Here is a 22306-nt window from a genome sequence, read left to right on the forward strand (position 1 = left end):
AATATCTGATAAGGACCAGATTATCTTTATTATGTGTTATACACTCCTTAGGGTTGAAATAGGGCATTCTTACTTTTTGCTATCGCTCTATCTTGATTTCGCAATTTAGGTGTTTTCAAATCATATTTTTTCATTATGGATAATTAGATCATCCATAATGATTACCAAAAAGAATTTCACTGCGGCACCACCATGTAATTTATAACACTGCTACATCACTGCAGCAAAGGGAGATTGTAAGCCATAATGTCAGCAGAAGTAAGCTTTATAACTAGTGTTTAAGTTGCTCCTAACATCAGTCCTGACTGAATGGGGTCCCTACAGAACCTTGAACACACAAAAGAACATTATCATTATTTGATAGTGAAAAGTCAAGAAGGCCAACAGATTACATCAATCAAAACAGGCCAGGCCAACAGGGAAGGCGATTTTTTAAATCCCTCAACTCTACATTTACAGATGTGAATTTTGGCATTAAGTCAATAAAATTGCCTCGCTGTGGTTAGGCTAAGCAGTAAGTGCCAGAAACGGCTCGTTCCGTCACTATCAGTGATCAGCAGCAGACACCTGAGTGCTGCTGGGCCTGAGACCCAGCAGAATCAAATGTCATGTCCAAAATGATTAATAAGGAGTCACTCTAATATAGCAGGTAGGCTACCAACTTGTTATTAAAAAGCAAAACTCTATTTAGCTGCACATCAGGGAAATTAAAAAAGCTAAATGTGCAAAAAGAAGAGAAATGGCCTTAATGTATAAAATAACAACCAAAAAAAACCAAACAAATAACACTAGTAGTTTGCTGAACTCTTTTTATTAATCAGTGAAACACAAAGAAAAACGATCTTTACCTTTATATTTACAATTGCTTATAATACCTGTACATTCTTTCTGGACTTCAAGGGCTCTGTAGCAACAGAATAACACACATATACAAATGTAAGAAAATAATAATTTACATACATAGTTTTTGCCAGAAAAAAATCAAAACATTCAGGACAGCAGTTTTGTTTGTTTCATGTTCAAGTCACTTCATCATCCTGAATTAAAGATAGATCCTCAACTTTAAATTCTCTAAATCCTCATCAGTGATAACCAACTTTGATTCTTTAATATCAAAATATGTCATTTCTGTCTGCTGAAAAATGTTCTGCAAAGTTTTGGCATGAGGGGACTGAAACTGAAAAATTTTCCCCAAAACACATTGTTATTTAACTCTAAAAATAATTGTCTTGCGTTTCATCATCAAAATGTAGACGTCAAAAGATTGACCAACTTTCTTCTGATTGGCTCTCCCTTTCAAACAGAAGGATTCAATAGCAGGTTGCAGCAGCCAAAGCTGATTTCCTGAGATGACCATATTAGCACTTTGAAGTCTGAACTTTTGACTCACAGGGATTACTTGTACATACACTGAACCCAAAATCTGGCCACTGTGCTCATGCATACATAACAAAAAAGAAGATGTCCTCTTTAATCAGGACTGTTTTTAGAGAATAATGAGGTAAACGAGGTAAAATGGCAACAGCGGAGAGGTAACAGTGGCTGATGGAAGATATAGACCATATGACAACTGATGACACAATGTAATAAAGTCGCTAAAATATGATAGAATTAGGGACAAGATAAATTTATGATGAAAATATTAGTTAGAACCACCACTTCATTGGATACTGCTGCAATAAGACTCCTTAATACTTTTCATAAATGCTAAGTCAGTCTAGTCTAACTTCAGCTCTCACTCCATCAGTGACCTTTTTTTACATGTCAGCCTGAGAAAAAACCTTCACACTAAACTCTCTAAATACTGCTATTTTCAAGCAGGTGTGTTCTCCCAGTTTAGGTCATTCAGTCTGCAGCAGCTGTTAACCTCACTGAAACGATGCACACGCTTTTTCCTAAACTGCTACACCTTCACTTCACTTTGTCCATGTCAATGGCTGTGATTGGCTCTTCCTGCTGGACAGCCATGCCCCCTGCTGACTGAGTGCAGGTGTGTTGATGGTCCTTCCAGTCCTGTGGACAAAAGAGACGGACGTGTGAAGTGACTGATTTTGAAAATCAAGTAGCAACCTTTTGGCATGAAAAATGAAAAGAAAAATGTCAAAAACTGCCTGCAAGGCCTCAAACATGTGTTTACATTGTTAGTGCCTTTATGAACATTTTAACTGAATGATCTGACAAATAGTATGGCTTCCTGTGTGGTACAGATCATCTAGAAGTCTGTGCTTCAGTTTTAGTGGGTAAAGTTCTAGTATTGCAGCATAGTCTGACTCCATCCAATCATTTAAATCATGATTAAAAACGCACTTATTTAATCATTCTTTCCCGGTTAGTTAACGCCTGTATTTTATACTTAATTCCAATTTTATCTTTCTTTATATCTTTTTCTACTTAAAACCTGTGTGTTTTTAGCAACTTTGATTTGATATTCATTTTTATTCTTGTGTAATTAGTGCCATTGACCTGTAAGCATATTCAGTACTTTGTTAATGGTCTTATATTATTCATGTTTTAACCTGCTGTTTTATTGTGAAGAACTTTGGTATACCGTTGGTTTTTCAATGTGCTATATAAATAAAGTTGTATTGTATTGTATTGTAGTGTAGTCTATAGTCTGTTACTTTATAAAAATTATAGTGTACCTATGAGGGGATTAGTTTATGAATGCAGCTTGCTGACAATATTTGTTAACTTTAGCTGATAATTTAGGATTACCTCCAAATATGGTCACCTCTGGAAAAAAAACATGGCTGCAGCCAACACACGTATATTAAGGCTTTAAAAACCAAACCAGTAAGTTATAGCTATTTGCAAATATATCAGTAAGAAGAAACAGCAGAAACACTTTACAGGCATGTTATGAGTTTGATTTTGCACAACTCTTCAACACCCCTGTTGGAAACACGTTTGAAACCCACCAAATCCAACTACCAGCTGATTTGAATGTAACAGAGTAATCAACGACTGCTGTAACAATAAATTATTTTTTAAACTGCACTGTCATGAAAAAACATTAGTAAAGACTCATAACAAATGTCAGGGAAATCTGTCTATTTTTTGTGTGTCTGACAGAAAAAAGACAGTTGAGTCTTACCTTCCTCTGGCAAAATGTGGAGCAGTAGTTGACTTTGTGACAGCCTGTGCACTCACTCATCGCCACCCGGCCACAGTTTACGCACATCTGCTGCAGAAACAAAGCAGGAGCCTGTGAACATGATAGCTACAGCATTCAGCTCTGCAGATGATTCATCAAGAACTTTGTCACTGAGAACTCTTGTCTTGATAACTCGTTATATCTATATGTTTCTTTACAGTATATGGTATAATCCAAAAGCTTGATTAAAAAAAGAAAAGAAGACTAAAATTCTCTGCTTCCATGTGTTTTTTTTTTTATATTTACACTGGAGTTTTAGATACATGAGGTGTTCAATGCAGTATTTGTGCCTCAAACTTTTGGGGTAATTTGCAAATCAGAATTTTTTAACAATAAGATGTAAATAATCTTAAAAAATGTATTCATTCCATGACCCAGGAGCTAGTTGCTATAATTACTACATTGCACCTGACCCTTTTGGCACCTCCTGCAGATGATGGGCCCACAGAATGACTGGGCCATGTGACTCATTCGGGCTCAGCCCCATGGGTTAAAGACTTTGATTACTAGGACCCTCAAAACCCTCCAACATGACAAGGTGGCAGCTGCAGGCATGAGAAGTCCATTCCATGTCAGAATAGAAGCAACAAATTAAAGTATCTCAGGGTCTTATTCATGAATGAGGGGAAAGTCGCGTGGGAGACTATTAAAAAAAACAAACAAACACCTAATTGTGAAATGTAGTGTGCTTGGAACTAAAAGTGTGGATGTCTCAGGTCACAATACTTCTTTAAGACTTGTGCTAAATAAGAAATGTAAGGAATTTCAATAATATTTTGGAGCAAGTGAGTGTGTATGTAAGCATGTCATACATTGATGATGATCTCAGTGATTTCAGTGCCCCTCTTAGCTTCAGAGTCATCTGGCTGCTGAAATGAGATCTGGTTCTGAAACGGCTGGGTAAGACCACACTAAACACGCACACACACACACGCACACACACACACACACACACACACACACACACACACACACACACACACACACACACACACACACACACAAAACAAAGATTAAAGTCAAATCCATTTGTTGTTACTGCTGATCTAAATCTCACACCTTTTGTGTATGTGTGTGTGTGTGCTCACCTCCTTCCTGCCGCCATTACTTCTGACCCCTACAGGGTCCCCTGCAGAGTTTTTGGCCTGTTCGATCAGAGCCTTGAGCTGCTGGACATTGTTCAGCAGTGTGTTGGCCATCTCCTCCAGGTATATCCAAGTGTTCTTCTGCCCCTCGCTCACTATTGGCTCTGCTCCCCCAATAGGCCCCACATCAAGCCCAGCCACAAGCCCTGCCGATGGAGACGCCGCTGCAGCTGCCACTGCGACTTTGGCCTGAACTGGCTGATGAGCAACAGCTAACGCTGGCAATGCCGTTAGCACTGAGCGAGAGAAGAAAAGACAGCTGTGGATCTTTTTCTGCTACACTGTCTGAAATTTGCTGTTACAGTTTCATGAAAATCTGGTGTATCCTATTATTAGAATATTTCCTAAGATCAACTAAAAAAATGGATTTACAATAAAGAAATGTCCAACGTCTGAAAAGTATCTTTATGTACAAACTCAGTATTTGGCTGAATGTCTTTGCCACTAACTGCTGATTCAGCATGGTGTGGCATTGAGGTGATCAGCTTTTGGGCCTGCTGAAGTGTTTTTGAAGCCTAGGTTGCTTTGGTATCTCTCATTTGCATTTCTGGGTTGGCTGTTTCTCATCTTCCTCTTGATAATACCCAACAGGTGAGGTTCAGGTGAGGGGGATTGGCTGGCCAATCAAGCACGGCAATAAAATGATCAGAAACCAATTTGATAGCAGTTTCAAAATAAATGCGCTTTGAAATCATTTATCTAAGGCGTTTTTTATGTCTCACTTTGTGAATGTAAAAACCCAACAAGGTACATGAGTTGGAAATTACCCGTAGCGATAAATGTGCTAAAGCAGGCAAGACTCCAGCACCTTGAACTGCAGTTTACAACAGTAGTCTTCTGCTCTGCAGCCTCAGAGAGCTCAGCTTAGGTTGAACCAGCTCTCAAACAGGTTCTGGTTAGAGTGATTGACCAGCTCGCAGACAATAATCAGAGCAGAAAAAGGACCATTGTCACCAGCTGTAGTCCCAGACAATGGATTATGGATTGTCTACAGAACTGGGCAATGAGTCTCCACAAGTAGTCACACATGTGAGCTGTCTGAACTGCTTCTGTGTCCTTCACCACAAGGTTAACGAAGCAACCCAGGCCTCAGTGCTTCTGCTTGTAAGCTTTGTCATCATTTTAAGTCCACAGAATCAAATTTAATTAGATTTTTTGTACCTTTTTCTGTCAGGGTAGTAAGAAAGTAAGAGTCTACTAAAGTGTTATAGTGTAAAACACACCACCATTTACCTGTGAGAGCACTCACACACCTTTTTTGTTTCTCAAGGATGTGTTAAAACACAGTGTGTGATAGATGTCTGGTTATTTTTAGGCTTGGACCTGTCTGTATCTCAGCTGGTGATGGTTTAAAACGGCCACACATTGGAAGTGTTCGAGTGATTCACTGTACTCCTTGCTTTAAGTGCAAACAGACCAAATTGTATTTTGGATGTTGATTAAAATAACCACATTCTTCTTTAATAGCAGCTTTGCACACTTCATAGGCCTGACACCTGGAGGTTTTTCATTAGTCTTGAGGTTCCACATATTCTGAGCATGTTTTGGCTGCTTTTCCTACATTTTGCAGTCAGACTCCTCCCACAGTATCTGAGCTTTTTTGATTATAAGCTTTTAAAATGTCAATGTTTTTGAGTTTTGCTGAGGTCCTTTTTTATTAAGTTAACACACAGACTACTTCAGTAAAAGAGCCACAACGGTGACATTTACTGCCATCAAGACAGTCTCCAGAAAAACAGTCAAAGCAGGCTGAATTCTGAAGGCTATCAAAAGGAAACTTCTTGTTTTTTGGGGTTTTTTTGAAATCCAAAATCAGACTGACTTGATATTGAATAAGTAAAACTGTGAAGGTGTATATTGTCGATCTAGAGTGAAATGACTTTCCATATAATAGGGTTCAAACACAAAAACAAAAATATATACATATCCTGCATGGATGTTGATTAAAACAACTAAATTCAAAACCAAACGGTTTGGTTTTCCATGCAGGATATGTATATATTTTTGTGTTTGTGGAGGTGAATAATTTCAAGGACCAATGGGCTGATTCCCACACTGAGAATTGTGATTGTTTAAGTGCCTACTCAAACAAATGCACTACAATGTACGACTGAATGAATTCTCAGTCACTCAGGGGATGGTACCTGCGGTGCTGGCAAACACCTCGCTCTGTGCCGAGCCCTCTGAGATGATGGCAGCAGCAGCGTCGCCTGTTGGCGTGCGGTCAAAGGTCAAGGTCCCAGAAGTAGTGAACTGCCCAGATGGGGACACTGTGACTGTAAGAAACAAACAGAAGTGTGATTCATGTTTGGACAACAAATAGTTTAAAGGTTGGGCTTACATTTTTTACTTTACAGATCTGATTTTGAGAACTTGAGAATAAACTTTTAATTAATAAAATTTTTCAGGAACACAAATTTAAGTACAGGAAATGATTTGAGAAGGAAGATGAATTCTAGGTCAAAACAACTATCCCTGGCTGTAAGTGCACAAAGTTACCAAATCATGAGCTGTGAGCACATGTGACCTACATGTGGTTCCCGGAGTCAACGTAATGTTCTTGGTAGCAGGAAGTTCCTTCTTGGCAGGAATGATCACAGGCTCAGTGTCCTTCTTTCGTCTCTTGTACGGGACAAAGAGGCGTACGGGGCCGGTCTGAGTCAAGCAGAAAGGGAACAGAGATAAAATCAACGCAACATCTAAGAAATCAAATGAAAGCAGAGACAACAAAATGACTGCTGATACCGATAAACCATTACTGTTTTAAAATCATGTCTGTTTTAAGATAGTCATCACTAAGTACTTACAGTTATATTTAGTTACATTTCTATTAATTTAAGTAACAATGTAAAAAAACAAATAAAAAAAAATATATATATTGTGCAGTAACTAAAATTATTAACTAATAATAATTGCATAAGAAGGTTTTGGTGCAAATGTTGTTGTTACTGGGATGTCTAGTGAAACTAACCTGAACAGAAAACAAAAATTCAAAATGAAGTTATTATTATTATCATACATTACTGTAAAGGGCTAAATGTTAGCGCTCTAATGTGCAGCTGTCATTTCACAAGTAACAGCAGCACAGAGAGTGCACTTGTGCTCCTGCGATGACCAAATCACCAGATTCTGGTGCAGCCTTATTTGATGTCATAGAGCTGTATCAGCTGTTCCTTTGAGTAGCTGGTGCTCAACTGATCCATTTGATTTTGTGGTACAAGATTAGAGCAATGTGTCACATGCTGCCATCTATGTGAGCATGGAGGGAACCCGAGTTAACAAAGAAAACCAATAACCATCGCGCGACACATGTTATATATGTTTAGGTTTTGAGTTTTGTTGAGCCAGTAAGGAAAGCCCAGACTGCTTTAATTTGCTTTGTTGTATATTTTTGATTCGTAGAGACTTAATCAAGAAGCCTCAAAGCTTAAATGATGCCTCAAGAAAAATTACATGTGAAGCCCTTGTGTCGCAGAAGAAGTAGCTCCCTTCTGTGTTTAAACTGGGGACTAGAAGAAGGCCTAAAAAAGAAGCCATCTTGTTTATTAATAGGCACACTGCTCTAATATTCACCCTGAGATGTGATCACAGCACAGACTGAGAGAATCATTATTATTTTGTTTAATGATAATGTATCTCCATATAGATCGCAAGATAAAGCATCTGGAAATGAAGTTATAGTGATGGACATTTACAAAAAACAAAAAAACAAAAAGAAAAAATCATTTACCATGCTGATATTTTCTTCTCCCAGAGAGTCTCCCTCCTTTGGACACTAATGATGCAAAAAATAAGACGAACACAAACAGATATTATTCAGATATTATGTGTAACATCTCAGATTATGATAATTTAAATAATTTCTAATTAACAGGCTGATTTAAAAGCTCATCAGGACTTGTCCACTTCACTCACCGCTATCAGGTCATCACAGCAGGCTGCACAGGTACAGGAGGCAGCATGGGGGTTCAAGATACGCTCCTGCAAACACAGGTTTACTGCATGAGGTTTTGCATGGACTTGGCCCACCTCCTTTTATAAACAAAGGACTAACTAGAAAAAAAGTTTTAGAACAGTAATTGTTTTCTGTGTGACTTTATCAGTCTCTCACATTGTTGTTGAGAAATTTTGGCTCACTCTTCTTTACAACGTTGCTTCAGTTCATTGAGGTTTACAGGGGTTCATTTATGCACATCTCTCTTAATGTCAAAGGCCATTGCAACATCTTGATACTTTTCTTTTTCAGCTATTCTGTTTCATATTTGTTGGTGTTCTTAGGATCATTGTCCAGCTGCATGAGCCAATCAGTCGATTTTTAGCTATCAGACAGATGGTCTCACATTTGACTCTAGAATACTTTGCTAGTTTCGTGGCTCAAGATTAGCTTAGGAAAATCCAAATTCACAAATTGGAAATGCAAATTTCTTTGCATCACACAATACAGTGCAGCACTGCAGTAGTACGATAGTGAGATAGTAGTGAAGCAGTATATTTAATTACCTGTATGAGGCAGAGCAGAGGTCTGCCAGCATATCTGATGCTCCTCTTCCAGTCTTTGCTGCTTGCTCGCCCTGCGAGACCTTCAAACTCAGTGGGAGTGTACCACTGCTGGTTGTGTTTGATGCAGCGACCTTTGCCCCCTGACAAAACACAACACTGTGAGTGTGGGCAGCAATAAAACAAGTAACTCAAAATATACACAGTATAAAAGAGTCTTGACTATAATATTTCACTCTGAATAGAAGTACCTTTGATTTTATCCCAACTACTTCTCAACACATTTTAGTGTTGGGGGCTACACCCTCTTAATGGCACAAAAATTTATTGCTCGTCCCGTCTAGCTCAACTTCATGTTCCAACCTCCCATCAAAACTCTAGCATAAAAAAAAAATTGTCCTATTTTTTTTTTTGGCCACCTGTCCTGTTTGGTTCTTTTGCCATCAGAATTATTGTCTGAAGGCAAAGAGAGAAGCCCAACGGAATTACTTTACCAAGTGGACCATCCCTGCCTTGCCGTATTGGTCCATTTGATTGACTTTTGTTATTATTATTTATTTATTTTATTTTATTTTCAGTTGTTGCAGATGGGACAGACATGACCGGGGGGAGGGAGGTCAAGATTTACAGCGCACAGTGTTCTTTGAGGTAGGAGCCAAAAAGGGTGTAGTTTGTGTCTGTGAGCACCCGTGTGTACACCTGTGAGCATGAGCGCGCTTGTATTTAAAAGGTTCCTTCATGTAATGATCTGCTACGGCATGAAGCAGGTATAGAGGAGATCCAGGCTCCAGACATCCAGAGGCCCCTAGAGCACAAGAGACCAAGGAAGACCAACGGAGGGGCAACTGCGTCACTGTCCCAGAAAGTGCTGAGGAGAGCCCCAGATGAGGGGTCACTCAGCAGCCGCGGAGCAGAAGCCAGGGGGGGTTGCAATGACGTGCCCGTGAGCTCCGCCGGCACCCAGCTGTGCTAGAGTGACCGAGCCCCAGGCCGAGAGGCCTAGGGCACCCCACCCCGAAAGTGGCCCGAGCGAGCCCCAGGCTCCAGGCCCCGATAAGCAGCCACCAAGGAGTGAGCCGGTGTGTACCTGGACGCCCATCCCCGGACACAAAGACCCACCAATGCACCGATGTCTGAGGGCGTCTGCAACTGGCAGGGGGAGTGCTGGGGGGAGATAGGCCTCCATACCTTGGAGGGCCTGAGATGTCCCCAGAGAGGTGGCGTCTGATACCCGACCTGACATATAGACACAAACAAACAGGCACACACAGATACAAACATCCATTCCCACCCTCATGCTCTCATATGCAAATACTCAGCACATACAGAGACACTGTACACACAATCACACTCCCCAAACGTAGTCTATACCCCAGGTCTAGGTACCCTTGCCCCTGGAGGGGGAAACTGCATCCAGACCCAGGTAGTGAATAAAAAATTGTTCTGCACCAGAACTTTAACCCGTCTTGCTACTATAACAACAATATGGTAATAAAGGCAAGTTTCTACATCATTTTGTCTATTGTGCCTCTGTATTAGCAGTGAGACAACAGTGCCATCATGAGGTCAAACAGGCAAAAGGAACACTGTCACTTGTATATAGCAAATTATAAAAAGCAAATATAGCTGAAGGAATATAGAGTGTTGTGAAAATTATTGGTAATTTCTTATTTTTCTTATTTTTAATAACATGTGTCACACATGTTTCAGGTCATCGAAACTAATTTTAATATTAGAAAAGATAAAAACAGTAAATATAAAATGCTGTTTGCAATAATGATCTAATTTATTAAGGGGAGGATATCCAAACCAACCAACATGGCCCTATGTGGAAAAAGTAATTGCCCTTTCTTGTTAAATAATGAATTAACTTTTGTTAACCACTTTTTTGGAGAGCTGAGTAAACTTTCACCAGTCACACCCAAGTATTACCAGGCCAGTTGAATTAAAAAAAAAGTCACTTAAGTAGCACCTGTCTGACAAAAATAGGCTACAAGAAAGAAGAAGTCAGAACATTTATGAATTGCCTCACATGTCTCAATCATGGTCAGTGATGATAATTCAAGAAAAAGAAAGAAACTGGAAAACAATGGTGGAAGAATATTCTGTGAACTGACCTTTAAAAATTGGAATTTTTTTGAATTTCTTTTGGTTTGTGTTCTGCTGTAGAACTAACACAGCATTTCATAAAAATATGTCATAGCAACAGTCAAGCAACGTGGTGGTGGTGCGATCATAGGTTTGCTGCTTAAGGATGGGAACAATTTGGCATAACTGATGGACTCATGAATTCTCCTCTCTACTTGAAAATCCTGAAGGAGAATGTCCAGCCATTAGCTTATGCCCTGAAGCTCAAGTGCACTTGGGTTATGCAGTAGGATAATGATCTGAAACACACCAGCAGGTAGAGCTGGGCCATATTATACTGTTCACGGTAATACCAGTATAATGTTGGGCAATGATAAGAAAATGAAATATCGCGATAGAATATGGGTAAAACCCGCATGCGCAGTGCCTTTGTTTTCATACGCACATGCCGGAAAAAGCATGGCGGTGACGGAGAATGAGAAGGGCGAAAGTGGATCATTGAATGAAACAGATGAACCAGAACTGGTTTGTAAAAATGCTGCAACTTCAGTGGTGTGGAACTGGTTTAGCTTTCGTCCATCAGATACACAACATAGCACTATTTTTGGTAGAGCATGCTAGCGGGCCGTCGTTATTACCGCGTTTTTTTAAAAATACGGCACACTTAAAATCAATCCTTTGATTTTTCTGACAATCGACAGTGCGCCTTATTTTTGAATTCTGGTTGTGTTTACTGACCTCGAAACGATTTTATGTGGTACACGGTAGTGATGTGCGGATCGATACTGAAATATCGATTCTTCCGATACCAGCAATTTATGTTCTAGAATCGATTCTCATATTATAATATCGATATTTTAGTACTGTGGGGTAAATTTGTAGTTTTCCATTAAAATGAACGCAGTAGAAAGAAACTATATCATTCGGATTGTCTAATTTGGAAGGAACTACTTCCTCTTACGCCTTTCATAGTCATGTGCGAAATACGGCTGTATAAATGTGTCGCAGCCCCTAGGGTGCACACTCACAACAATGGCTGAGCGCAAACAGAGTCATGTGTGGATGTATTTTACCTCCACAAACAGCCAAGACGCGGTTTGTGATATATGTGGCAAGACAGTGAGGTGTTGTGGCAACACCACTGACCTTGTCAAACACCTCAGAGTAAATCATATCACAGAATATGATGAGCTTATGTTGAGGCGAACTGAAGAGGAGAGGGGCAGGTGCTGCTAGGGGGAGACAGACGTCTCTCGCGGAGTTCATAGTGCTGCAGGCAGGCAACATGCTCAAATAGCTCACAACTTCAGGGTTGTTGTTTTTTTATTTCTATATGATTATTCTGCATTATTAAGCAATAAAAACAAGTTGTCCTCTAATCATTATGAAGCAATATGGTTATGTTATTATTACAATTACATAATACAATTATATATTGCATTATGCAATACAATGAAACATTAAGTTTTTGTACAGAGTATCGGTATCGGATCAGTATCACCGATACCACCCTGAATTTTACTTGGTATCGGATCGGAAAGGAAATCAGTGATATCGCACATCACTAGTACACGGCGCTCGAACATCTGTTGAATGTTTTAGTACGACTTTGCTAAGCTACGAAGCCGCACCGCTTGATGGATTGTCGGAGCATTAGGGCTATCGTAGGCAGGAGCCTGGCGGAGTGATACGTACTGTGCTTCAACATAATATTACCGTATTGTGCGTGTATAACCTCTTTTTAAGTTTTGTGGATATTATACATGGTTATGCTGAGGATATGTCAGCCAGTTTCCGCTGGAAATGCCTTTTGGTTAAACTGTCAGCAAGGAATTTGCATTTGCACTGTTAAATTTTTATATAACTTTAATGCACATAAAAAAACAGCTGCTTGTTTAAGTGAAAATATGTTGATTTTTTTTTGCACTAATAAAGTTGTGGAGTTGTAAAGTATTTTGTCTAGTGTCGATTATATCGTCAGTTATATCGTTATCACAAATTTTCAAATGTATATTGTGATAAATATTTTTGGTCATATCGCCCTGCTCTACCAGCAAGTCCACCTCTGAACTGCTCATGAGACAAAAGCAGAGTGGCCTACTCAAAGTCTGGTCTTAAATTTGACTGAGATTGTTTGGCATGTCCTTAAATTGGCCCTTCACACTCAACAACGCTATAATGTGGCTGAATTAAAATAATTATACTAAAATAAGATGGGTAAAATTCCACCACAGGGATGTGAAAGACTCGTTGCCAGTTTTTGCAAATGTTTGATCACAGTTCTAACCTACTACAACCAGTTAATCAGGAGTTTTACATCTCCACAGTAACCTGAATAACAAGATCAGCTTGACCATGTGATATAGCATGCATAGGTGTGATAATCACCTGATCCCAGTCTGTTTTTGTACAGAAGTCCGCTGGTATTCCTGCAGCGTACTGGCAGCTCATTGTTGTAAACTGAGGGATCCCAGTTGTACTTGGAGCAGGAGTCTTTGTCCTGGGGTGGAGTCAGAGGAGTGGGTGGAGTCTGTGGACCTGGGAGAAGCACAGGAGAACATAAAAAAATGCACAGATCAGACATTTCAGATTACCAGACACCTGTAGACACCACACACACACACACACACACACACACACACACACACACACACACACACACACACACACACACACACACACACACACACACACACACACACACACACACACACACATCTACCTGATGTGATGGTGGCAGCGGACTTGAGGCCAGCTGCTTCCACGATGCTGCCGTCAGTGTGAACCACAATCAGAGTAGCCTTCTGGGTACTGAGACCTTCACCCAGCTGGAGAGTGGTCCTGCCGCTCTGTGACAGATGTGGAAGGAGTACATACACTCATAATCATGGAGCAGCATAAGAGGTATGAGAATATGCTGATGTTTTAAAACTACTCGAGTAGTCAGCAGGGAAGCCCATGTGATTTTGTGAATTAGGTTCTAATAATTAACGCTACAGTGCTAACGTGCACAAATGAATCAGTTCTGTGCTGAGGACATTTAACATTAATTGGTTTTTATTCAACGTCACCTCAATTTTCTGTAAATAATGTCATAAGATACTGTTTATCATCATCAAAATGTGATAAATGGCAAAAATAGAAGGGGAATGGATCTAGTCAAGTGTGTGTTAATCTACCAGCACGTGTTCAGGGAGACTCCCAGATGTGGCGACTGTTGTGGTGAAAACATTGTCCTCTGTCGCATGAACGCCACCCACTGTAACTGCCGTCACATCTGATCAACAACAAGAAATTTCATCGACACATAAACCTCCAGATTAGCAGGAATACAGTATGAATAAAAATATAACTACAAAGGAGGATTACAATAATAATGACCTAAAGCAGGTAACATAGAAAACAATAAACACTGGTATTACCAGAATCGGAAGACTCTTCTATTATGTGCTTATGAGAATGAATGATTTTCATCTATATCAGTCATGGTACTGGATGTCTTGTTTTGTTTTTTAGTCTTTGTTGCTCCGTTTGCTTCTTGTTTTTCTTTTGCTGCTTGAACTTTTTCTTCACAGTAATTTAGTATTTTGTTGTGTTAGTTTTGCTATCTAGTTTCTGTTCATTACTACAGTTTGCTAGTACTCTATTTCTCTTTTTTCATTCACCCCCCTCCCCATGTTCCCTGTGGTCTGGTTTAGCTTCCGTCTCTGTGCCCAGTGTTCCCATGTTCAACTTTTTCTGTTTTATTTTGATAGTCTCTTGCGCATTGTGTTCTGCTCTACTTCCTCCTCTGACCCATTGTGTGATTGTCTACACCTGTGTTAGCTTAGCTGTCTCTAATCCCCCCATTACCTTGTGTATATACATAGTTTTAGTCTGACTGTATTCACGTTGTACTGTTTTCCTGCCTGCCTCAATCCCTATATTTTCTTGCCATTTGGATTCCATTCTGAGAACTCTGTTTTGATTTACTCATTCTAGCCCAGTAAATAGCTTGTTTTGTTTTTGAATCCTGCCTCCAGGTCCTCACTTTTCACACTCCACACCATAACATTACTCTCAGGCTTTAAATAATAAAGTTTAAGCAGAAGGAAATGAACAGATGGATGAGGGGAAACATTATACTTGGGACAAATACATGATGAGTCATGTCTGTGGTATATGTTACTGATATGTTACAATTTTCGGATGGAATGTGGCATCGCACACAACGGTGTGTCCGTAATCGGAAAATTGCCGGTTCAGTCTCAGTCGTTGTGTCCTTGGACAAGACACTTCACCCGCTGCCTACTGGTGGTGGTCATAGGGCCCGGTGGCGCCAGTGTCCGGCAGCCTCGCCTCTGTCAGTGCGCCCCAGGACAGCTGTGGCTACAATGTAGCTTGCCATCACCAGTGTGTGAATGTGTGTGTGAATGGGTGGATGACTGGATGTGTAAAGCGCTTTGGGGTCCTTAGGGACTAGTAAAGCGCTATACAAATACAGGCCATTTACCATTTACCATAATGAGCTGCCTGACCCATACACTCTCACCAATTCCACTGGACTAGAGTACTGTTAATCTCCCAAATCTCTCATCATGACAGGGAACAAAAGACTGCATCTAAAGAAGAGATTTTGAGTGTCCTTGAATAACTATTCCTGAAGACTATTTAAAGAAGTTAAAAGAAAGCTTCCTTAAAGATATTCATACCAAATATTGACTTTTAAAATCATCAGAATTATAAAGACTTTAGTTTTGCCTTATGTACACAGTATTTCCATGTTTGTTTGTACGTTTCAATAAACTACTGCACCCATTTCCCAAACAAAATATAAAGAAGGGTTGGCTCAAGATTTTGCACAATCCTGTAGCTAACTGGAACTATTAAAGAAGTAGAAGGTAAAAGGACAACTCTTTACTTTTAATCATTGATAACATGGTGAAAAGATCATGTTACATGTTTGCTCATGTACACTTGGCTGAAAATCAAGTATTTTATTGTAGTATCCATCTGAAGCTTTCACATTTTTACTTTTTAACGTTCCGTGGGTTTCACCAGATCAGGGTAACACAGTATTTTCATACTAAACACTAAATATGCTTTTACAGTATCTACTGCTGAATTTAAATGGAATTTAAAATGTGAAATGTGATTGAGATACTACGTTTTATTTGTTTGTTTTTTTGTCTTTAGCATTTGTATAAATATATGTGTATAAATTTTGTATTTTGAGTTTGCATTGCTGCTACATTGGCTGAGTCTCCCTTGTGCAGACTCAGTATATAATGTATATAATTCTAAATAAAGAAACTTTATTAGATCAAGCATGTTTTGATGCTACCACTTAGTTTAGCACTTTGCAATGCAATCTTTCCACAACACAAAGACGTTTAATCTCATTAGCAGGGTTAGTTTCAACAATAACAACATTTGTATGAGGGCAAAAGGATGTACGTGAGATTGAAAATCAGTATTTTCTATACCTGTCTTCCCCACTGCATTTATTATTGGTTTTGCATTGGCCCCTATCCCATGTTTGTGGTTTCCTCGGTGTTTGCCACCTGGGCCACCCGAGTTTTTTTTTTTTTTTTAAACACATCTTCAAGCGTCTCTCTTATGAATCACTAACTTTTCTGAATAATAAATAATGTATTCGGCAGATAACAATGTTCTCCCCGTTTAAAGCAGTGCCCGTACATAAACAGTGTTTGGTTAAGAGGCAGCTGGTGCTAACGTTATTATCTCAGTTTGTGTTTTAGCGCCACCTCGCACAGCAGCGGCCTGCTGCTAACTGTAGCCCGTGTTACCTGCAAAGGCAGCCTCGGCCTCGTCTGGGTTCGGTAGGGACTCGGCTCCTAAGCCGATGTTTCCCGGTTCCGCCATCACAGCCATCGTGGTAACTTCGGCCTCCGACTCGGTATCCGAGCCCACTCCCTCCACCGGCGGCTCGCCGATGGGCGGTTCATCCAGCCCGAGCGCTTTCGTTGCCGAGTCCGCTTCGTCCATTCCTCCCTCGAACGACAAGAGCCGAAAGTCACCGAGAAAGGACGTCGGGCAGAGTGGGTTCGACCTCACCCGAGCCCTGTACGGAGCAGACAGAAATCTCCGCAAACGGAACTGTTTACGGGTAATCTTTAAAATGTTCTCAGAAAAATTCAGGTAACCACAAAGGACTCGACTCAGCTAATACGGAGAGAGGAGGGCTTCCCGTTCTTTGTATTTTCATCAAGTCTGAAGAAGGAGATAACACCGGAAATTGCCGAAAGAACACGAACCAACCCGAAAGGACACAGCACTACAGGCACCCCATACAAATGTTTATATTAGATGTGTTCATTTTCTTGTTTTGCTCAGAAATTCTTTTAAAAATGTACATTTTTTGTTCTTGATGTAATTGTATTTGGTGTACTGTTGTTCGTAGTGTTTACCTGCTGTGTTTGTGTGCTGCTGACTATTTTATGGTAACAAAAAAACTACTTAAAATATTGTGAAGTTGTCTAATGAATGTTTTATTTCTTTTCATTTGATCATCAAATTTTTTTTTTTTTTTACACACTATGGTTCTGAAAATATGCGTATTTAATTAAAATAGTATTATTAATCTGTAGCAGTGCCCATAACTACCAGAACTTAAATAAATTATCCTCAACATTTTCTACAATTTAAATAATTTATTAGATCTGTATTAATGATTTCTTTCACCCATGCTCAACTATAAGAAAATAATATAACTTTCAACTCTTCAAGAATTACAAATATCTGTTTCAGTGACTGAAAGTGGAAGAAAAAAGAAGCAAAGAAAATGATATGAATATTCTTGTAACCCATCAACAGGATAGGATAGGTCCCAACATTTCTTATAATTATAAAAACAGTCTGGATTGCAAACATACTGAAAGGATGGCTAATAACATATGAACATGTCAAAAGTCTTAAGAGCTATCTTTCAAAATGCAGTGACAAGACCAAGACCAGCCAAAAGCAGATGGTACCACTTTTTGTACTAGTGGGGTGGACTGATTAGTTTTAGTGCCCCAAAATAATGAATATATGCATGTTTGACCTTCATATGTTTGCCCTAGCAGTAACAAACACAATTAATTTTGGACAAATTAAAAATTGCTATATTTTCCACATATAAAACTTTTTGACCTCTGCCTCGTCAGTCATTTCCTTCCTTGCACTTCATTGTGAGACAGTAGGAAACACTAAACATAGATAGAGAGAAATGTCAACATTGCAGAGCATTACACTGACTAAAATCGCAGATTATTTCCCAGTTGTTGACTTTAGTACAGTCGGACTCTTGATTCAGTTTCCCTCTTGTTGTGACTCATTTATGCAGGTGAATGTGGTAATATAGCATAAATATAGACCACAAATCACAGGACACTGAACACAAGTCTTATGTTAATGTATTATGCATGTAATTTTAATGTGGTGGCTTACTGGTGTTTGGACTAAACACAGCACCACCATTTCTATATTTTCTGTATTTTCTCCCTCCTGCATGACAAATATGTGCCTAATACTTACAGTGTTGTATGTTTGTGATGCATTTTGGCTGTTAGATGTTTTTGTATGTGACAAGAACTGAAACAAGATGGACTCGGAGGAAGATAAACAAGCTCTAGGTGTGAAAACTCAAACTGATTTTTTGGAAATTTTCTCCTGATTGACAGGTTCATCAATCAATTAAACTCGGATATGGTGAATGACATTCCCACCTCCCGAGCGTCCGGGCTCTGTTGTCTTCCAACCAAATCAGGACTTGCTGCTGCAGGATGGGACGTACTCATAGCCAACTCAAAGATCCCAAAGTTCAGGCGTCTCATTGATGTGACCACGTCCACTACAGTTTCCTCCGGTGGGCTGACTGACACCTCCAACTGGTCAATCCAATTTTGCCTACGTCGTGCTTTCTTTCTTTGGTGCAAAATAAAAAAAGTCTTTATTTAAATCAGTTTTGACATTACAGTCTAAAGTCTCAGCTCCATATCAGAGCCTGGCTGATCTTGTTTTCCCAGTTATTGGTGGATCCTGGACACCAGGTAGTAAAGAACAAGGAAGACCAGGACCATCCCCATGGAGACGTAACACAGGATACGGCGGTTGTCTCGTCCTGATCGGACCATGGTGGAGAAACGTTTCACACTGCCAGTGAGCAGGCCTGTCGCACTCATGAAGTTTGAGTCCTAAAAGAAAGAGGAGATAATTCTTTAATAATTCACAATAAATTGACCTAAGAGAAAAAATAAAACAGCCTATATTTGAGATAGTATTGATTTGTACTTATATAATGTGCACTCTGTTTACCAAATGAATCAATCCACACAGATTCTGACATTCAACACAGTGCTAATTTTTTATACTGGGACTTTATAAAAATGTTTCCTGAATGTTAGGTCCCAGTGAAACCTGTAGATTGAACAATTCACTAAACAGTTCAGAGGAGCCATCGTGAAAATACAACAGGGTGAAACTCAGTGAATATTTAAAACAATATTCTCATTATAGACAAATGGGAGAAATTAAAATGTCAGTTCTTTTTTACTAAAAGCTTAACTATATTTGTGTTTAAGGCAGGAAACGCTCACCATGCCATCCAGGTACTCATTCTGATCGTCCACTTCTCTGTCGATGTCGTAAGCCAACTGCGAGATACAGAGACAAGAAGATGATCAAGTTATTTGTAGAAGTCTGACTGTGGCAGACCAGCAAACTGTCAAAACGTTTACTTTTATGGAGGCCACTTTCACTTTCACCCGGGTGCTACTTACTCTCTTAATTCCTATGACATATGTTCTTGCTCACCTGAGGTTGAATTTAAACCATTTTGAAACCTGTAAGGACTATTACTTTTTATTTTAGATTATTTTTATCATGTCCTAAAATGTGAAATCTCATGCAAAAATGTACTAATAAGCAATCACTTGTAACAAGTGAAGTTTTAAATCATCTCAGGGTTAGACTACAGGCAGAAGAAAGAACATGAGAGCAGATTCTGAAAAGCGAATGGCACAGCAGAGGAAAATGTAGAACAGGAAAGCAAACATCTTCTTGGTTACCCTTTATCCTTTTAGGCTGTTGCTCTGTCACTGAGTACCTAACCAGCTTAGCGCAGATTGGAAGATGTCCAACTAAACAGGACGTTGTAGGGATTTAAAACACAACTCTTTGCTAAAAACAGACAAAGTCTGTGAACATGCATAAAATATTTTCTGGATCCCCAAAGAGGTTTGAATCGGGGACAATTTCTACAAGATTTAAACCAATTATGAGTCATTTATTTAAGCATAACAGAAATTTTGAATCAGTCTAAAAAATAACAGTAATCTTTATAGATGTCTTGTCAGTATAGTAGGCAGACTAATTGTCTTGACTCTATGTAAACAAGTTGTTTTCATTAGTGTACAGTAAATGCCCAGAGGATTGTTCTGAACCAGGAAGAGCCTGAAGCTTGGTGTGAGAAAATCTTAATATCATGTAACTATGTAGAAGTGCCTGATGGTGTCCCATCTTACACTGGAGGCACTGGTTGTACAATTTTCAAATTTTCACAATGCTGTACATTTATTAATAAAAGACAACCATTACACCAGTGATGCATTTGGTTACACATTTGCTGTGTAATGCATTTGCTGCAACAACTTCTACTGTTATAACGGCACATCACTTTTTCTCAGCTAATATATACACTAACTTACTGTAAGTTACATATCTACTTTTTAATGCACAGGTACAATACACAATCAGCACTTTTCTAATTATTCTAAATATTCTTAACTATTTAAACATCTTTCAGTATCCTGCTCTGTTTGCACACTATCTGTATGCTAATTTTAACAACTGTACTGTACTCTGCTCTGGTAACTATTGTCCATGATGTAAATATGTAAATATTGTGTTTTCTGTTCGGCGTCCTGTTCTTTTTGTATATGTATGTTTTTTGCTGCTGATACAACCAAATTTCCCCTTGTGGGACAATTAAAGGATTATTCTATTCTATTCTACACCTGAAATTCTTACAAGCAATAAGCCATGTATCAGTACATTAAATAACAAAACTGGCTGTGTTTGGCATAATTAATAATTCTGATTCTGGGAACTGACAGCTTTACTTATAATTAAAACTAAGTACATTTGACAGCAGTAACCTAGTAACTACAGACCAGCTGATTTATTAATCAGACTGGTCGCTGAAGGGGACGGTTGTTGGTTGTTACCCACAGATTTCAGTCTGGACACTTTGTTGGCCAGGTTCTCTGCCAGCCGTTTGTTTTCAGCATCGAGCACATCATCCACAGAGCCATGGCCTGGACAAGCACAAACACCGTGGATTAGATATGACACACAAGATCTGAATGTTCCTTGAATTGTTATGTTTCTGTTGAAAACCGCAGATAGACCTCATAAGATTTTGCCAAGCACATAGTTCTGAACACATAACTTCTTAAAGAATAGGTAATGTTTCTAATTTTCGGTTTAAATCAACAGGAAACAACACGTTTTCATCAATGATTTTGATATCAGCATGATCTGAGTGTGGAGCAGAGTCTCTGCTGAAGGGATGTTCTTTATAAATCCAACCCTTTAAGCTAAGCACGGAATAACGACGTGAAGTAAACTTACAACACTGCCGAGGAGTATTACTTATCCCATATTTGGGAAACTAATAAGATACTACTACTACTACTAATAATAATAATAATATCACTTTTTATCACCCTTCAGAGAGGCAGATGCTTCTTTAGAGGGCGATAGCAATTGATATGAAACTTACAAGGTAGCCTTGCTTTTTGCTAATATTTAAGTATGTCAGAGCTAGTTAGCTTAGCTCTTGAGATTTGGGTGTTATACGAGCAAATGATACTTAAAAATAACATTTTAAAATGTACCACCCAGCTGTAACATCATCTCTAAGCTGACACAAATAACACACAACTGAATATTTGGAAGTGAATACGTGTCAAAACATTTACCTCTGTTCCACTCCGCCATGTTGCTTGTTGCTGAATGACGTCACAATCAGCTGTTCACGTGGCGGACACGTGACTGCCTTTCTTCTTCGTCGACTACGTTAAGGTTTTTTGTTTTTTTTTCGACAACGTTAAGGTGTCGTTAGTATTACCGCTTCAATGACGACAGAAGACTCCAAAATAGTTCTCGCCTTCTTTGTGTTTATGCATTACACTAGCTGAGTACTGATGCCTTAACAAAGACTTTAAGCATATACCACACAAAAAGGGGAATAAATGAAGAGTGGAAAAACAAACAACAACAATAACATCAACAATAATACCTTTATTTGTGTATCACTTTTTAAAGAATACAGTCCTATCATACAGACTCATTAATAGCCATCCGGTCAGACGTCCATTCTAACATACATACTTAACTTACACACAAATAGATGCAAACTAAGGTCGAATAATGGTAA

The 22306-nt window shown here is 39.2% G+C and overlaps 2 protein-coding genes across 3 annotated transcripts; both read right to left on the minus strand.

Moving 5' to 3' along the window:
- Window positions 1-792: 792 nt before the first annotated feature.
- On the minus strand, window positions 793-16942 carry deaf1 (DEAF1 transcription factor). Of its 2 annotated transcripts, none has more exons than XM_085462694.1 (13): window positions 16674-16942; window positions 14064-14161; window positions 13607-13733; window positions 13273-13422; window positions 8800-8939; window positions 8215-8280; window positions 8030-8074; window positions 6831-6954; window positions 6444-6575; window positions 4243-4535; window positions 3967-4065; window positions 3095-3181; window positions 793-2013 (listed from the first exon to the last, which is right to left on the minus strand). In XM_085462694.1, the coding sequence occupies exons 1-13, from the start codon at window positions 16870-16872 to the stop codon at window positions 1912-1914; spliced, it is 1662 nt and encodes a 553-aa protein (XP_085318820.1). In that variant the 5' UTR covers window positions 16873-16942; the 3' UTR covers window positions 793-1911. The 2 variants fall into 2 exon arrangements, with proteins under 2 accessions (XP_085318820.1, XP_085318819.1); XM_085462693.1 differs by having other exon boundaries at window positions 3095-3184.
- A 732-nt stretch (window positions 16943-17674) lies between these two features.
- On the minus strand, window positions 17675-21932 carry bet1l (Bet1 golgi vesicular membrane trafficking protein-like). The gene is made up of 4 exons (XM_085462696.1): window positions 21849-21932; window positions 21097-21182; window positions 19464-19520; window positions 17675-19061 (listed from the first exon to the last, which is right to left on the minus strand). The coding sequence occupies exons 1-4, from the start codon at window positions 21865-21867 to the stop codon at window positions 18894-18896; spliced, it is 330 nt and encodes a 109-aa protein (XP_085318822.1). The 5' UTR covers window positions 21868-21932; the 3' UTR covers window positions 17675-18893.
- Between the last annotated feature and the right edge of the window lie 374 nt (window positions 21933-22306).

The sequence above is a fragment of the Copadichromis virginalis genome, linkage group LG7 (assembly GCF_057382275.1).
Source record: "Copadichromis virginalis isolate Kocher_CV1m ecotype Utaka linkage group LG7, C_Virginalis_male_GT1.1, whole genome shotgun sequence".
NCBI lineage: Eukaryota > Metazoa > Chordata > Actinopteri > Cichliformes > Cichlidae > Copadichromis > Copadichromis virginalis.

Excerpts from the sequence above, each read along its gene's own strand:
- deaf1 (XM_085462693.1), bottom strand. The coding sequence starts at position 16,872 with ATGGACGAAGCGGACTCGGCAACGAAAGCGCTCGGGCTGGATGAACCG. Across the intron at positions 8,940-13,272 it reads CAAAAACAGACTGGGATCAG|GGGGCAAAGGTCGCTGCATC; the intron begins GTGATTATCACA and ends GTGTTTTGTCAG. Across the intron at positions 2,014-3,094 it reads CCACATTTTGCCAGAGGAAG|GACTGGAAGGACCATCAACA; the intron begins GTAAGACTCAAC and ends TTTTGTCCACAG.
- bet1l (XM_085462696.1), bottom strand. Across the intron at positions 19,521-21,096 it reads AAGTGTCCAGACTGAAATCT|TTGGCTTACGACATCGACAG; the intron begins GTGGGTAACAAC and ends TGTATCTCGCAG. Across the intron at positions 19,062-19,463 it reads ATGAGTACCTGGATGGCATG|GACTCAAACTTCATGAGTGC; the intron begins GTGAGCGTTTCC and ends TCTTTCTTTTAG.